Raw genomic sequence first — 15,398 nt, 5'->3', positions numbered from 1 at the left:
AAAACTTGTTCAAATACTCTGAGTTAATAAGGGACTAAACTGAGAACAGAACCAAGACTATCCATCTTGGCTTCCCATGCAATACAAAGACTTGGGAGGGTATTCTTAACTATGAACAACCTGTTGGGAATATAGCCCTATCCCTGGAAGTATGACTACAACAAGTGTCTTAAAAGACTCTTTAGAAATTGTTACCATATCCTGTGAAAATAACCTTCAAAAGAAATCCATAACTGTAATTTGTCTTATTTGATTCTTGTCTTCCTAATAATGTTATCATTGGCATCTCTGTATCTCTAAACTGTGTAAATATTTGTCACTCATTGCTCTTTGCCACCATGAATAAAGGAAAAAGTCCTGGGACTCTGCTGGATTTCTGATTTTAACCCAGGAGTCCAGTCTTGTCTCCTCTGGCTGGAACCACAGCCGCTGTCCCTGGTCCTTACCTGGCCCTCCTTCGGGGCTTGCTCCCGGGCCCCCTCCCCTGGTTCGCCCAGGTCTCCCCGAGGTCAACGTGGCTGGGACCACACCCTCGGGCCCTGCCTTTATGACTCTGACCCTCTGGCTGCATAGCTCAAAGTCCAAGGCACGATCTGCCCTGGCCGCAACATCGGGAAACATTTCTTCCCAGCCCTGGTGCTTCCTTCCTGAAAAGGGAAACCAGCTAGTGTCAGCCTGAGCCTCTCTCAGCCCCCAGGGAGGGGCAGTGACTTTAGCTCATGGCTAAGTTTGGGAAGAAGGACGGGGCACGCCCTGTTGGCCGTCTTTGCCCCCCAAGGGGAGGCCGCCAGCTTGGCCTGCAGTTAGAGTGAAGCTGCCTTGTTCCGTGGGTCCAGGAGCAAGTGCATTCAACTTGAACACCTGCTGGCTCCTATCGGTAAAAAGGCATCGCGCGGTCCCTATGTTTGATCTTTTTCTCAACCTGCTCAGAAGTCACGTGGTAAAGGGGGATGCTGTGTAATCAAAGTGCTCCAGGCAGGAGCTGGGGGCCAGGATGGTCCAGGCTGCCCCACGGCCTCCCCACCAGGGGACAGAAAGGCCAAGTCTGACTTTCTGACACTCACTGTTTGGCTGACCTAGGGTGAGTCATTAAGCCTTTTCATTTTCCCACCTGGCAGACTGGACCACCCCTTGCCCCAGCTTCTCAGACATCCCCTGAAGGGGACATAGTCAGAAGTGTGTGGGTGTGGTGGAGACCCCAGTGCAGCTCCAGGTTATAAGGGGCCTAGCAGTGAATAAGAACATCTGGTCAAAAGCCATTGCCACCTCATATAGCTGTCCCCCTTTTCAACCCCTCTGGGAAGCCCCTCACTTAGAAATCTCTGCAAGTCTCACAGAAGAAATTTCACATTTTATTCTGATAAATGTTAAAGTTGCATCTACATAGATGACCATGCTTCTGAGAGAAAATAAAACATGTTTCTCTTAAACAGTGAGCCAGATTTTCATCATTGTTCCTAAATAATCAAACATGCCATAAATCCCCAAATGCCTAAATCCTGGATGGTTTTTGTGCTATAGTCAATACATGTAACATTTACCATATTTCAATGTGAATCCACACACAGCTTTTTACTGTTGAACAAAAGCCATGCCTCTTGGTCAGAAAGTGTTAATTTATTTTACTTCTTTAGCTTGCTGTGGACTGAGGAGTGGATGGGAAGCCTCCGGATCCTGACCCCCTCCTCCCATCCCTGCATTCCCAGCAAGAGGCCCGACTCTGTGATTCCCCGCAAGGCCCCTGCAGCCCTAGCCCAGCAGGGCTGAGACGTCCGGAGCTCTGCAGGGAGCCAGGAGCCGCTGGGCTTCCAGCCTGGGCCCCAAAGAGAAGCAGCAGGACAAGGTCGATCCCTGGAAGGTCCAGGGTGGGGCCTCCTCAGCTCCGTCACCCAGTTCTTGTTCTCAAAAGTTGTGGCTCTCTTCCTTCTAAACCACTGCAGGCTCCAAAGAAATCAGGGCTGCCCCTCTACCAGGAGTCCCAGGAGGCCCCTCTAAGGGGAACTCCATCCAGGAATCCTCTCTCCACAGAGGCCACCTGACACTCAGACACACTCCTTCCATACTCAGAGCCCAAGAGTAGGGATACTCTGAAATGCACAAGGTGTACACAGTGTGGGATTTGGGGAGAAAGCACAATGGGGCCACTGAACATGCCTGAATCCCCCAAACGGAGCACTGGGGGAAAAACTTTCCGGATGGCACTTGACACCATCATCAATCAAACCACAAGGTAAACCATTTTCTTCCCATTAATGTTTCTGGTCTTCAGCCCCAGGTACCGGTGGCTCTTCTTCTCTGGCTGCCCATAGAGCATGTCAGTGAAGAACTCAGGCTCATCTTTGGCCCTGGACTGGCAGGTCAGACAGCGAAACACAGTCCGCAGCTTACGACAGAGGTAGGTGATGGCCTCCACCTCGTCGGACGGCTCCTCGTACACGGGCTGCTTCATTTCCTCATAGGAAGACAAAATCACTGCCCGAAACAAGTTGATCAAGATGCAGATCATTACCAGCATAAAAGAGGAGAGGAACAGGACCCCAAGAACCCTGTTACTGGAAAATGTAGTGTTCTGGAAAGCCAACACGCAATAGGAGAAGATTGTTTGAGTGGCATGAATCATGTTACTGTAGTTCCATTCGTGCTGACCAAACATCAGGTGGCCGAAGGCCATGTACACGAAGAAGCACACGGCCACCACCAAGGCCACATGGTAGATGCCGGGAAGGGCGGTTCGGATGGCCCTCTGGGCCAGTCGCACGTCGTAGAAGAATCTGGAGTACCTGAGGGTTTTCAGAATCGTCAGAAATAACAGGAAACCCAAAATTATCCTCATGATGTGATCTACATGAGAAACTGCATGAAACGGTATGAAATCCTCAGGGCTGGACAAGTAAAACTGAATCACGCCAGTGGTCAAGAAGTGTTTCCAGAAAAAAAGCACAATCAAAACAGTAAATATGCATTTTAAAGCAAAGTTGAGTAGATTATACACACTCCGCAGGTAGGAGGCTCTTTCTTGCAGAATGATATAGCCCTCATCGACGATGTAGGCCACAAAAAAAATGAGAATGGCCAGGTACACGTAGATTTCTACTGAAGTTTTTTGGTTGAATTCGGGAAGTGAGAAAGAGTGCACAGATATACTTGTGTTTACAATTCCTAATTGAGAAGCCTCGAATATGACAGAAATGCTACAGAACAGGTTTGCGTCTGGATTAAAAGTCGTGAGTTCCAAGATCACGGCCCACGTCTTCTCATCAAGCCAATTGTTTCCTTGGAGCTCCCTGAGCCTCAGTGTGGAATTAAACTGCTGCTGTTCTGGAAAAAAATAGAATGCATACCCTCCTGATCCATAGGTATGGAACAGTCCGTAGGAATGATACACCCATTTCTTTTCTCGTGGCTTATAAGTAAAGCCATTGGTATCCTTGCGGACAGCCCGCTTATTGACGTCATTCCAAGAGCTAGAATAGCTTTTGGTGTCCTCTGGGTCAATACCGTACTTGGGGTGACAGTGGATTTCCTTTCTGATGCTGTCTGGTACCAACATTTTGGCAGGCAGGCATGCTTTTTTACCAGGTTTTGCTCTGATTTGCCTCATCAGTGGGAGGCCAAGGATTTTAGATGAGCTGTCGAGGAGAAACGTTGGATTCAGGTTATTGTGGAACAAAGGCAGAAGGACTCGGTTCAGCCACCTGTAGATGTGCTCCAGCCTCGTCACCGTAGTGAGCTCCACAGAGAATTGATCGCGAATAAACTGGTTATAGTAAAAGCTATTGGTGGAGTGAAGTAGGGTGCCGAAGGTCAACAGAAGGGCCAGAAAGATGAAGTGAGTTAGGAGGTAGCTCAGGAACAGGCCGGCTCTCCTCTTGATCCTCTTCTTTCTTTGGAATATTCTGATTTCATCTTCTGTGAGGGGCTGATACATCCTCGAGCTTCGGACTTGGGCAATGTGTTGATGGAGTGCTTGCATTTCACTTGGATCCCTCCTCATGCCATGCAGCTTGAGCTCAGCGTAATGATACTTGGTGGTCCAGGAAAGGTTTTTACAGTACTTGGGCTGCTGTGTTCTGAAACCTGACTGGAGTATAATTTTAAGTGGCTGCAGCAGAAAAATCGACTGACAGAATGAGCAAAAGGATGCAAAGAGCCACTCTATTGATTTGCCATAACCATAAGTCAGTCCATAAAATACAATAAAGAATGATGATATGCTCGATATGGCAAAAACCAAGAACCATGCTATGTAAACACACCACCAGGGGAGAAGAATCACGGGCTTTGGCTCAGGGGGCTCGGGTTCCTGCTGGGGAGGGGGCGCTTCCGAAGGCATATCTTGCGCATCCCTTATGTTGTTGTTGTTGGAGTTTGTCACTGCCCTGTGGGTCTGTGGGGCTCTGGTTTGGGCTTTCTCGAGCTTGCTCTGTGTTTTGAAGGCTGCCTTGACAGAAGCTTCAGGAAGTCCAGGATTCTCCCTCGATGAGAGCTTCCCAGCCTTGCTGGCAGGTGCCTGGGAGGTTTCATGAGCATACCACTTTTCTAAACGTTCCTCCCAGGGCACACTTGGTTCTGCCATCGGGGGATGCTTTTTGGGAGATACCTCATCTAGACTGACTTGAGGAGGTTTCTTTTGGGAATAGATGAACAAGAAGCTTACTATTACTTGCACAGGGACTGTAATTAAGGCACTTTCAATTCCTATCACCATTGATCTGATGTAGTGTGCCCTGTTGAATTCAGTTTCTTGTTCTCGATTCAGATTAAAGAACATAATGTTACAAAGGAGAGTGGATAGCAACAATGCTAAACAGCATGACAATCTTTGGAGCCTATTGAATGGCTTATCAACGATACTGGCAAAAATAGAGAACCACATATGACTTTCCCCTAGCATGCTGACCACGTCTATTAAGAAAAAGTCCTTTCTGCTTAGAGGCTCGTCTGGGTGGGTAACATGAAATGTTCTGTCCAAAGAGGTGTCAACAGAAAGCCATTTCCGGCAGATAAACAGCCAAATATATCTGCTAAACAGATTTTCCACTTTGATTCTACTTAAGTACCAACTGGGCATTCTGCCCTCGTTGTTGTGCCACACACGAATGGAATGGATGTCCCCCAAGTCACTTTTTGCAGTTAGGAGGAAAGTGTTGATGCTTCCTCGATACAGAGTCCTGTAATATGGATGGCTTATGCAGTGCACGTCACTGGTACTCTCTGTCCCCATAAGTTGGATAAAGACATTGGCCCTGGTCCCAGACCCGCAACGGCTTCCAGTAAAAATAGTGACCAGGTAGCATGTGGTATCATAAGGATCATTATCGGGTGGAAGTATCACATGCTCCCTGAGAAACTGGTCTGTTTCATCTTTGTGCAAGGCCCAGAAAGCCAAGACTATGTACATGAGCATAATGAAAAACACTGTGAGGAGGGTGACGGGGTTTTGGTGAATGTTCCTGATGACCTCAAACTGGAGATCCACGTGATTAGGCAGCACGATCACCTCAGCTGTCAGGAAGTGCATGTGCACCTGAAGGCTGGACCGGTCTGCAGGATCCAGCTGCCGCCTGGCCCTCGCTGTGTCCTTGCAGATGCAGTGCACTCTGTCCCAGGAGGTCTGCTCTCCAAGAATGCAGTGATCTTCTCTCCATTCACTCTGGATCCCATACATGTCCAAGCATTGAACGCTGAAAAGAGAAATTCTCACTAGCTTGTCATTGGGCTCCATGACGAAATGAGGTGCCCGCAGAACCACGGATATGACACACCTGGACGAGTTGCTGCGCTGAGCTATCACCTGCAGCAGGGACTGCGGCAGGCAAACCACACGGGCCTGCTTCACCGCGCAGGCCGGGTTAAACAGGCCACTCTGGTTGGCAGTCGGAGGCATGTCATGGGGCACGAGGAAAGTGGCCACCAGAGCAGCGGGGGTCACGTGGCCTCCCGCGTACACCAGCACCTGAAACAACACAGTCACCTCGGTCACAATGTGGACCAACACCTCCCTGACCGCGCCGCTGTCCACTTCAAAGTGGAATGCCCCCGTCGTCCTTTTCAAGGGCTCATCAACATCGTCATGCTCATCACTGGGGCCCACTGTGAGATTGAAAGCTGCGAAGGTCAAGTTTTTTCTGACAAGGTGCACTTCCACTGCATCGGGTGTGATCTCCATCACGTCACCGTTGGCTTTGACGCCTGTCATTCTAAATCCAACCACCTCTGTTGAAATGTTTTGCCCATAATTTAACCATGGAAAGGGGTCATTTGCAAACTCACAAATCATCGTAGAGACTGGGGCATTTGCAGGCAAATCGGGAGCACTGCTTATGTTCAGTTTTGGGTAAAAACAATTTCGGCAGTGTGTCTCATTTTTGAAGGCCTCGGTAACATCCCACTTTTCAATTTTGTTCAAGTACATGTTAAAATTGGGTGTCCTCACTACAGTCGTCTCATTCCCCGGCACTTTACATAGCAAGAATGTGTCTCCTAGAGATTCTAGTATATCGAAAGGATGTTGAACAGCTTCACGATGAGAAGTCATATTAAGGATATTGGACAAACTCGTTGCTATTCCAGTGCTCACAATTTCTATTTGTTCGGAACGGAAGCTAGCATCTCTTTGTTGATACATTTGGAGTGCTTGATTTGCTTGCCTTAGCCTCATTAGAATACGTTTCTCTGCAACTTGGGTGAATTCAGAACCTTTCTGGGATAATTCAGTAAGAGTCATGACTACCTGGTTTATTTCCACCAAGGTGGTTGCAGGGAGATTGAAGGACTGGTTGACAAGGTGTTCTCGGAGATTGGCTTTGTCGGCTTGGAGACTTGATTCAGTTTTCATGTTATTCAAAACAGAAGCTACTGTATATATTAAGTAACCTGCAGGTAAAAACTCCTGCTGTTGAAGCAAAGTGGATAGCAATGAATTGGGTCCCATAGTGAGATTGTGTAACTTATGCAGCACAGTCCTTGGTGAATTTTGGTCGGTGGGGGACTGAACAGTGGCATACAAAGTCACCTGAGAAAAACCTCCCAGTGAGTCATAAACCTGAACATATATCTTCACTGCATAATGACTGGCCAACAAGCCGACAGGGAGAAAAGAAGGGGGTGCTGTCGACTCAGTCCCCAAATACAAAGTGGCTCCCAAGGTGTTCTCTTTTACAGAACTTATTTCACTAGCACTGTGCAAATTAGAAACTATTATCTTGTACATAAGAGGGACATTCCTATCTGTAAAGTTATTACAACGGACAACAAATTTAGTGTAAATTGCAATTCCCTTAGCTGGGTCAATTTTGCATTCTCCGATTTTCGGGACTTGGTTAATAATAAAGGGATACCTGAAGTATAAGTTCACGCCACCCCAGGTTGCTAGATGGACAGACATCTTAAGCCTGACTTCATAAAATTTCCTAAAAGTAAAAGCTTTTACAGACACATATGCACCATTCCTTCCTGTTGTAGTGTGCTGTGTCCAGTTAACTACGATCTCATGATTTGAAGGCGACAAGACTGACCATTTATAGAATACACGACTTGTTGCACAATTTGTGCAATTTAAAAACAAAGAAAACCTGTCTGATGTGACTAAAAAACTATTACAATTTTCGATACATGAAATTTTTGCTGAGGGTGCTGGTCCTTGGAGCACCTGGACTCTTCTATCAGCAAATGCTTTCCTGTCACTCTTCTGTATCAACATTCTGAAAAAATACACACGGTGACCTTGAAGTGTTTCTGGCAAAAGTGTTAGTACAGGGCCAGAAGCCCATGTCCACCTGAGATTAGTTTGCTCTGGGTGACAAACTTCCTGGCTCATCACTGTTATGTTGTCTTTACCATAATTTCTTGAATTTGTGGTACAGTACCAAAAAAAATTGAGTCCCTCTAAAGGGTTGTCGGCATCTGGATCTGAGGACATGGTTCCATTCAGAACCAGCCCATCTGTGAAATTCATCGTTATGTTGGAATCCCCAAGAATGACCGCATTCAGGGGACTTCTAAAAACCTCTACGTAGATGTAATCTGAGACTTTGACCACTGGCATTTGGGGATCGCTTGGGGTAATGGACACTATGAAATTAAACACATATATCCCCAAAGGGAGAGAAGCCTTGGGGACGTGTAGAGACGATGAGTTTTTCTTTGTCTGGAGTTGGGGTACATCCAGAGGGTTAGTCCAGTCGGGCTTCTCGGAAAGAGAAGACACGGAGAAGACTTGCCAATACTGATGGATGGCGAGGGCATTGGGGCAGTCAACGTCCACGGTGGCGGTGAGGGTAGTTTCCGTCCCCCTGGGCACCCGCACGTGAGAAAGAGTTTTGTCCTTGTCGACCTTCACCTGGTTGATCCGGCAGGGCCGCAGCTGACAGGACACCGAGGACCCCAGGGCTTCGGGCGTGTGCGGGCTGAAGGCGTCTGGAGTAACAGGCCTGGGGCCGCCTGTGGGGCAGCTGGTTCCGGCCACGACGCCGGCGGAGGGGTGGGGGCCGAGCGGCAGGACGGAGCGCGCGGCGAGGCGCACGGCGGCGGGGCGGGGCGGCCGCGTCTCCCCGGGCCCGCGCAGCCGCAGGTGGAAGGACCCGTGGCGAGGCCGGAGCCGGCGCCGCAGGAGCGCGGCCCACAGCAGCGAGAGCCGGCCCCGGGGCGCCGACAGGTGCACGGCCACGTCGGTGGGCGCCGCGGGCCTGCGCAGGCCGCCGCGCGCCCGGAGCTCGCCGTGCACGCGGAGGCAGTGGCAGCGCGGCCGCGCCGGGCCGGGTGGTCTCCGGGCCCCGCGCCGCCCGCCGCCCGCTCTGGCGCCCCCGCCGCGGGAGCAGCACAGGCTGCGGCCGCCGCTCAGGAGGACGCCGCCGCCGTCCGGGGCCGCGCGGGGCCGCAGGCTGAGGCGGGCGCGGCCGCCGAGCACCCCGAGGCCCGGCAGGGCGCCCCGGAGCGGACCCCGCTTGGCCGCCGCGCCCCACGCCGGGAAGCAGGGGCGACCCTCCGGCGAGGCCGGCGCCTCGGGGGTGGCGGCCCGGGCCCCGCGAGGAGGCGTGGCCGGTGGGAGGCGGCCCAGGCCCGGGCCGAGGCCCAAGCTGAGGAGGAGGAGCGCGGTCCCAGGCCGCATGGCGCCCGCCGTGGGAACCTGGGAGGGCGCCGGCAGGAGCGGGCCAACGGCCGCGGGGGTCGCGGGGACAGGCGGGGTCGCGGGGCAGCGGGCGGGAGAGGCTGCGGACCAGGCCACGGGCGCCTGGCTTCCCACGCTGCAGGCCCCCGGATCAGGGATTGCTACATGGAATTAATTGGCCTCGTTCCCCGGCCTACTGGAAAACTACTTACAAAACGGTGAAAGTCGAGAGGCCTGTGACTGGGAGACCTGACTTGCAGCTTCTTACTTGGATTTACTTTGCTCTTTGTTTTCTAACTTCTTCAAGTGAAGCGTTAGGTCACTGATTTAAGGTCTTTCGTTTTTACCTTTGGAGCTATAAGTTTTCTCACCAAGGCTGCTTAAGTGCATTCCCCATATTTGTTATATTTTTATCTTTCAGTTCAAAATGCTTTCAATTTCCCTGTTCTGGCTTTCATCCTTGAATTATTTAGAAGGATATTTTTGATTTCCAGATACTTGAGATTTCTAGAGATATCTTTCAATTATAGATTTCTAATTGTGGCAACCCGTGGCCTGAGCAAAACAGGCCTGCAGATGTTTGGTGCACAGCAGTCTGCATGACCTAGGCAGCTAAATGTTTAACGTATTGTCTTTCTAAGCCAGTAAAGAGAAAAAGGGTAAATTGACCTTAAAATGTAACTTTATGCAAGCAGGCAGGAAGTGAGAGGCTCTTAGTCTCACAAAAAGAGCAAAATGTAATTTGTTCAAGTGTTATTCTAGTCCTTCCTGCACCACCCCCCAGGTCAAAGCAACCTGTTCCTGCATCTATGTTCCCCCCACCCTCAGGAAGGCCTGTGTCTTAAACCCTTATAAAAGGCTTTCTGCCCTTTTTGCATTGCTCGGTGGTCTTCCCTGTGAACGTGATGCCTGTCCGGCTTGAGAGAGCCGTCATGATCTCTCCACGACTTCTCCCCCTGTAAGTAAGCCCTGAATAAAAGTTCATGTATCAGAAAATTCTTGTTGTCTTCTTTGGCTTTTGGACTGGCATGGCCCTCTTGGGCTGCGACAATTGGCAAGCCAGCCAGGAGAAGCAAATAGCTGCCAGCCGGAGACTAAGGAAGTCCCGGGCACTGATGATATGAACTTGGGGAGGGGGAAGGAGAAGGCCCCGGGCGGGATACCGGGGAGGCCTGGGACGTCTATGTGGGAAGGGCTGCCCACCCTCCCAGTGGAATGGATGTCTATGTGGGAAGGGGTGGCTGCCCTCCTAGATGGCTGGAATCTGCCGAGGGAGTATGGAAATGTTTATAACTCTCTGGCTGGACAAATAGCCGTCCTGCATCAGGCCGCAGGACCACTGGGGATTTGGAAAGAAAAACAGGGCCACCAGATTGCGGCTGCGGTGGGCTGGCCATTGTTAGAGGCTGTATGCACCGCTAGTGAGGAAGCTTTAGCAGCTAAGGTGGCCTGGGAGGTAAATTAAAGCTAGAGAAGGATATGAGGCTAGCACAAGCAGAATTAAATGATGCTCTGAATAAATGTTTAAAAATACTGGCACACCTGCACACTAGAGTAAGAGGGCATAAGCTGCCCAAAGGGCAAGTCAGGTTTATCCTGGCTTCCCCTGACTGGGACTGTAAAGTGTGGGACCCTGTTGATTCCTTATCAAAAGATGATGCGCCCCTGTCTGACTGGGAAATTGATGCTAAGGAAAGTAGGCGTACTAGACCTCTGTTCCCACAAAGGGTTAAAACAGAGGAAGTTCAGCACCCTGATCCCCCATGGAGGGCAGAAGGTGGGGCAGTAGGAGCAGCTTCTTATCAGAAGGTGCTCATTTCATCTTGGCAGTTTTTTCCCTGGTCAAGTTAAGAGATATTAGTAACCAATATTGACAAAAACTTAGAGAGCCATTAGCAAACTGGTTGCTCCTATTTCATTTGATGTTAAACCTTGCTAATATGTTATTTAAAATATTTTTAGATTTTTTCCAGTCAACCTGTGTTAGGCTTCACATGGGAAAACAATGATGAACATTTGCTGTGCTTCCCCAAGGATACCTTCAAATGTGGAAACCTCCAGAAGAGCCTGACTACTCTATCAAGTTCTTGGATTTTGTCTGGTTGGATAAAACTAAGGCTATTCCTTCAGCTGTTGTTGTTAGAATGTGAAGTTATCCCACACTGCCTACTTCTGAACAGTTGTTGGCTTTTCTTGGTGTGTGAAGTTATTGGAAAGTGTTTATACTCTATTTAGTATGAATTTTAAAACATTTGTGTACCCTAATTAGAAAAGGAAAAGTATGGGAATGGGACTTTCCACAGCAGGCTGTGTTTAAAAAGACTAAGCAAACTATTATGCAAGCACAGACGTTAAAGGGGGTGGACCCTGATACACCCTGTGATTTGGATGTGGCCAGTGCCAATATTGGCTTTGGGTGGGGTATGTGGCAAAGGCAACAAGCTAAATGTGTTCCTGTTAGATTCTGGTCCCAACTGTGGAAGGGCATGGGACTCAAATATAGCCCTTTGAAAGAGCAATTGTGCACAGCTTGTAATCCTCTGTGGTGAGTGTTGAAAGTCTAACTCGGGTGCCCAGTGACCTTACAGAAGACCATACCCATACAGGTATGCAGATATGGGACACTATAAATAAGCCCCACTTGGGGAGTGTTCAGGTGAGCACACTGACAAAATGGAAAGTCTACCTCCTACAGTGTGGCATTTTTGATAATGACTCTTTAAGTCCAGAGATGTATGAAATTTTAGGATTGGCCTCCCATGTGAAAACGCAGCATGCCGTTTCCTGTTGATCCTCCCGAGGTGGCTCCTCCCATGCCCACCGTTGATGGATAAGGAAATACACCTGACTCTGCATGGATTGGCATAGGGGCAATCTGCCACCTGCAGGTGTCTGGTCAAGCAAGCATTGGCCTAACCGTTGTTACTGCAAGGACATTTGTGGCATGTGGTGCACATGATGATGTGCAATCATCAGTCAATTGGTTGCATCTGTGGCTGATTACATCAATGAAGAGAGTGTCTTCTGCAATGAAAAAATTCAAACAGCTGGATTTAACCCAATCAGTTGAAGACTTCTAAAGGACAAGAGAGAACTTTCACTTCCTCAGTCAGCCAGCCTCTCCTGGGGAGTTCATCGAAGACCTTCATTGGAGTTGCCAGCTCACTGCCTGCCCCACAGTTATATGAGACACTTTTATAAAATCTCCTATTTACACATATCTCCTGTTGTTCCAGTTTGCTAATGCTGCCAGAATGCAAAACACCAGAAATGGATCGGCTTTTATAAAGGGGGCTTATTTGGTTACAAAGTTACAGTCTTAAGGTCATAAAGTGTCCAAGGTAAGTCATCAGAAATTGGGTACCTTCACTGGAGGATGGCCAGTGGTGTCTGGAAAACCTCTGTTAGCTAGGAAGGCACATGGCTGGCTTCTGCTCCAGAGTTCTGGATTCAAAATGGCTTTCTCCCAGGATGTTCCTCTCTAGGCTGCAGCTCCTCAAAAGTGTCACTCTTAGGTGCTCTTGGGGCGTTTGTCCTCTCTTAGCTTCTCTGGAGCAAAAGTCTGCTTTCAACAACCATCTTCAAACTGTCTCTCATCTGCAACTCCTCTCTCAGTTCCTGTGCATTCTTCAAAGTGTCCCTCTTGGCTGTAGCAATCTTGCTCCTTCTGTCTGAGCTTATATAGTGCTCCAGTAAACTAATCAAGGCCCACACCAAATGGGTGGGGCCATATCTCCATGGAAACTATTCAGAATCATCACCTACAGTTGGGTGGGGTGCATCTCCATGGAAACACTCAAAGAATTAGAATCTAATCAACACTAATAAGTCTGCCCACACAAGACTGCATCAAAGATAATAGTGTTTTGGGGGATATAATAATTCAAACTGGCCCACCTGTTGATTCTGTTTCCCTAGAGAACCCTGACTAATACATCCTTTCAGGAATGTAGCCAATGTGTTGAGTAAGCAGATCTCAAATTTTAAGAAACACATTTATATTCCCTCTGCCCCCAATGCCACCTGCTCAATCAGACTCACTGTAGAAGGCAAATTCTTTCCCACTCCTTGAATAAAAAGTTATCTGTTTGCATTTAGTTAAAATTTTTTTTCCAGTAATTAAAATGCCCAGGTCCGTGTAATAGTCAAAACTCAAACTTCATTCAACATTCAACTTCAGTAATCAAAACAATCATTTTGTTCATTAAGTTCACACAAAACTAACAGTTTGAGAGTGTACAATTGAGTGGCATTTGGTACATTCACAAAGTTGTATAACCATCAGCTCTATCTAGTTCAAAACACTTTTTCGCCCCCAAAGGAAACCCCATTAAGCATTCATTCCCGTTCCCTCCAACCCCCAACCCCTGGCAACCTCGAATCTGCTTTCGGTCCCTATGGATTTGCCAATCCTGGTATTTCATATAAATGGCACCAAACAATGTGTCCTTTTGTGCCTGACTTCTTTTTTTTTTTTTTTTTTTTTTTTGAGGCTGTAAATATATTTTTTATTATCTGCCCAAATTACTCTGGGATGTGTCACTATTTCACTCCAGCCTATACTAACCTACCGTATCTCACTTCCTATTCAAAGTTCCATGCAATTGTGGTGTTTCAACAAATCGAGTGCAGAGTTGTACCGTTTAGAAAATTTAGATCCTGTACCAAATAGATATCTCTTCCCTTGGTCTCATATGGAAGTTGAAGTTTTAAAACACAGTCAGTTTCAACCTTTACCTTATGGCCTGGCTTGCCCTGGTCTTAACCAGACCTGCTTCATTCATATCACTAATTGAAGTCTGGGCTCTTTTTCAGCTTTTTTTTTTTTTTTTTTTTTTTTTTTTTTTTTAACAGTGGCTGTATGCGCTAATACTGACATTCATATCTGCCGAGCTCTAGCTCTGAGTTTCAGGTGTCTCAGAGATATGCATTGTTCCAGAGACCAATCAGATTATACGCTAGGGGATCAGCATCTCAAAGTTTAGAGATAGGCATTACAATTCAGGGATAGAGTTAACTGCTATAAGAGCTTACAATCTAGGGACTATTACAATTATTATGTCCACGTTAGGCTATGTTCTAAGATTCAATTCTGAGTTTACACATTGTAGTTAGTCCATATTGGTGAGGCATTAAAGTGTTTGCCTTTATTTCTGGTGTACTTCACTCAAATACTGTGTACAGGATCCATTCACCTCATTGTGTGTCTCACAGCTTCACTCCTTCTAGTAGTTGCTCAATGTTCCATTGTATGCATACACCACAGTACACCATTCCATTCTTCAATCAATGTACCCTTAGGTCATTGCACCCTTTGCAAATCATGATTACTGCCTCCATGAACACCAGTTTGCAAATGTTCATTCATGTCTCTGCTCTCAGATCTTCAAATGACATACCCCATAATGAGGTTGCAGGACCTTTTGGTCCCCACATACTTAACTTTTTGTGGAACAACCACACTGACCTTCAGAAAGGCTGCACCATTCTACCTGCTCCTCAACAGGTAGATAGGTTCATCCCTTTCACCATGTTTTCTCCAACACTTTTACTCCTATATATATATTTTCCTACAATTTTATAGAGTTATATTAACATACCATACATTTATCCACAGTGTACAATCAGTTGTTCGTGGTATCATCATAAAGTTGTACATTTATAACCACAATCAGCACTTGAACATATTGATTACTACAAGAAAAAAAATTTTTTTTTAGCAATAAGAAAAAGAAATGATAAAAATAAAAATAACATGTCATACGATACAATATGCTAGTGAGGACACCAAATAACACCACTACCAAGAATCCCATATTCCTCCCCTATATCCTTCTCTCATATACGTTTAGCATTGTGTGCCTGACTTCTTACACTCAGCATGATGTTTTCAAGTTTCACCCATCTTGTAGCTTGTGTCAGTACTTCATTCCTTTTTTAAAAAATTTTATTGTAACATATATACAGCCCAAAATTTCCTATTTTAACCACTTTTGTGTGTACAATACAGTGAGAGTAATTAAGATTGTGTAACCATCGCCACCACCCATTACCAAAGCCTTTCCATCACCCCAACAGGATGTCCACACCCTTTAAGCAGTAACTCCCCCACCCTCACCCCTATGCCTGGTAACCTGCTACCTACTTTCTATATCCATTTGCTCATTCCAGGTATTTCATATAAGAGAAGTTACACAATATTTGTCCTTTTGTGTCTGGCTTATTTCTCTTAAGATGATGTCTTCAAGAGTCATCCGTCCGTACGAAGATTGATCCTTCGTTCCTTTCT

At 47.4% G+C, this 15,398-nt stretch overlaps 1 protein-coding gene across 1 annotated transcript; it reads right to left on the bottom strand.

Annotated features, from left to right (window-relative positions):
• Nucleotides 1-1,487: 1,487 nt before the first annotated feature.
• Nucleotides 1,488-9,109, bottom strand: PKDREJ (polycystin family receptor for egg jelly). Its single transcript, XM_037847326.1, has 2 exons — nucleotides 8,996-9,109; nucleotides 1,488-8,944 (listed from the first exon to the last, which is right to left on the bottom strand). The coding sequence occupies exons 1-2, from the start codon at nucleotides 9,107-9,109 to the stop codon at nucleotides 2,219-2,221; spliced, it is 6,840 nt and encodes a 2,279-aa protein (XP_037703254.1). The 3' UTR covers nucleotides 1,488-2,218.
• Nucleotides 9,110-15,398: the final 6,289 nt, after the last annotated feature.

The sequence above is a fragment of the Choloepus didactylus genome, chromosome 8 (genome assembly GCF_015220235.1).
Source record: "Choloepus didactylus isolate mChoDid1 chromosome 8, mChoDid1.pri, whole genome shotgun sequence".
Classification (NCBI taxonomy): domain Eukaryota; kingdom Metazoa; phylum Chordata; class Mammalia; order Pilosa; family Megalonychidae; genus Choloepus; species Choloepus didactylus.
The sequence above is the reverse complement of the archived record's forward strand: the minus strand, read 5'-3'. Positions and strand labels throughout refer to the sequence as shown.

Coding starts and splice junctions, on each gene's coding strand:
- PKDREJ (XM_037847326.1), bottom strand. CDS start 9,109: ATGCGGCCTGGGACCGCGCTCCTCCTCCTCAGCTTGGGCCTCGGCCCG. Junction 8,945..8,995: donor CCGCCACCCCCGAGGCGCCG/GCCTCGCCGGAG, acceptor GCGGCGGCCAAG/CGGGGTCCGCTCCGGGGCGC.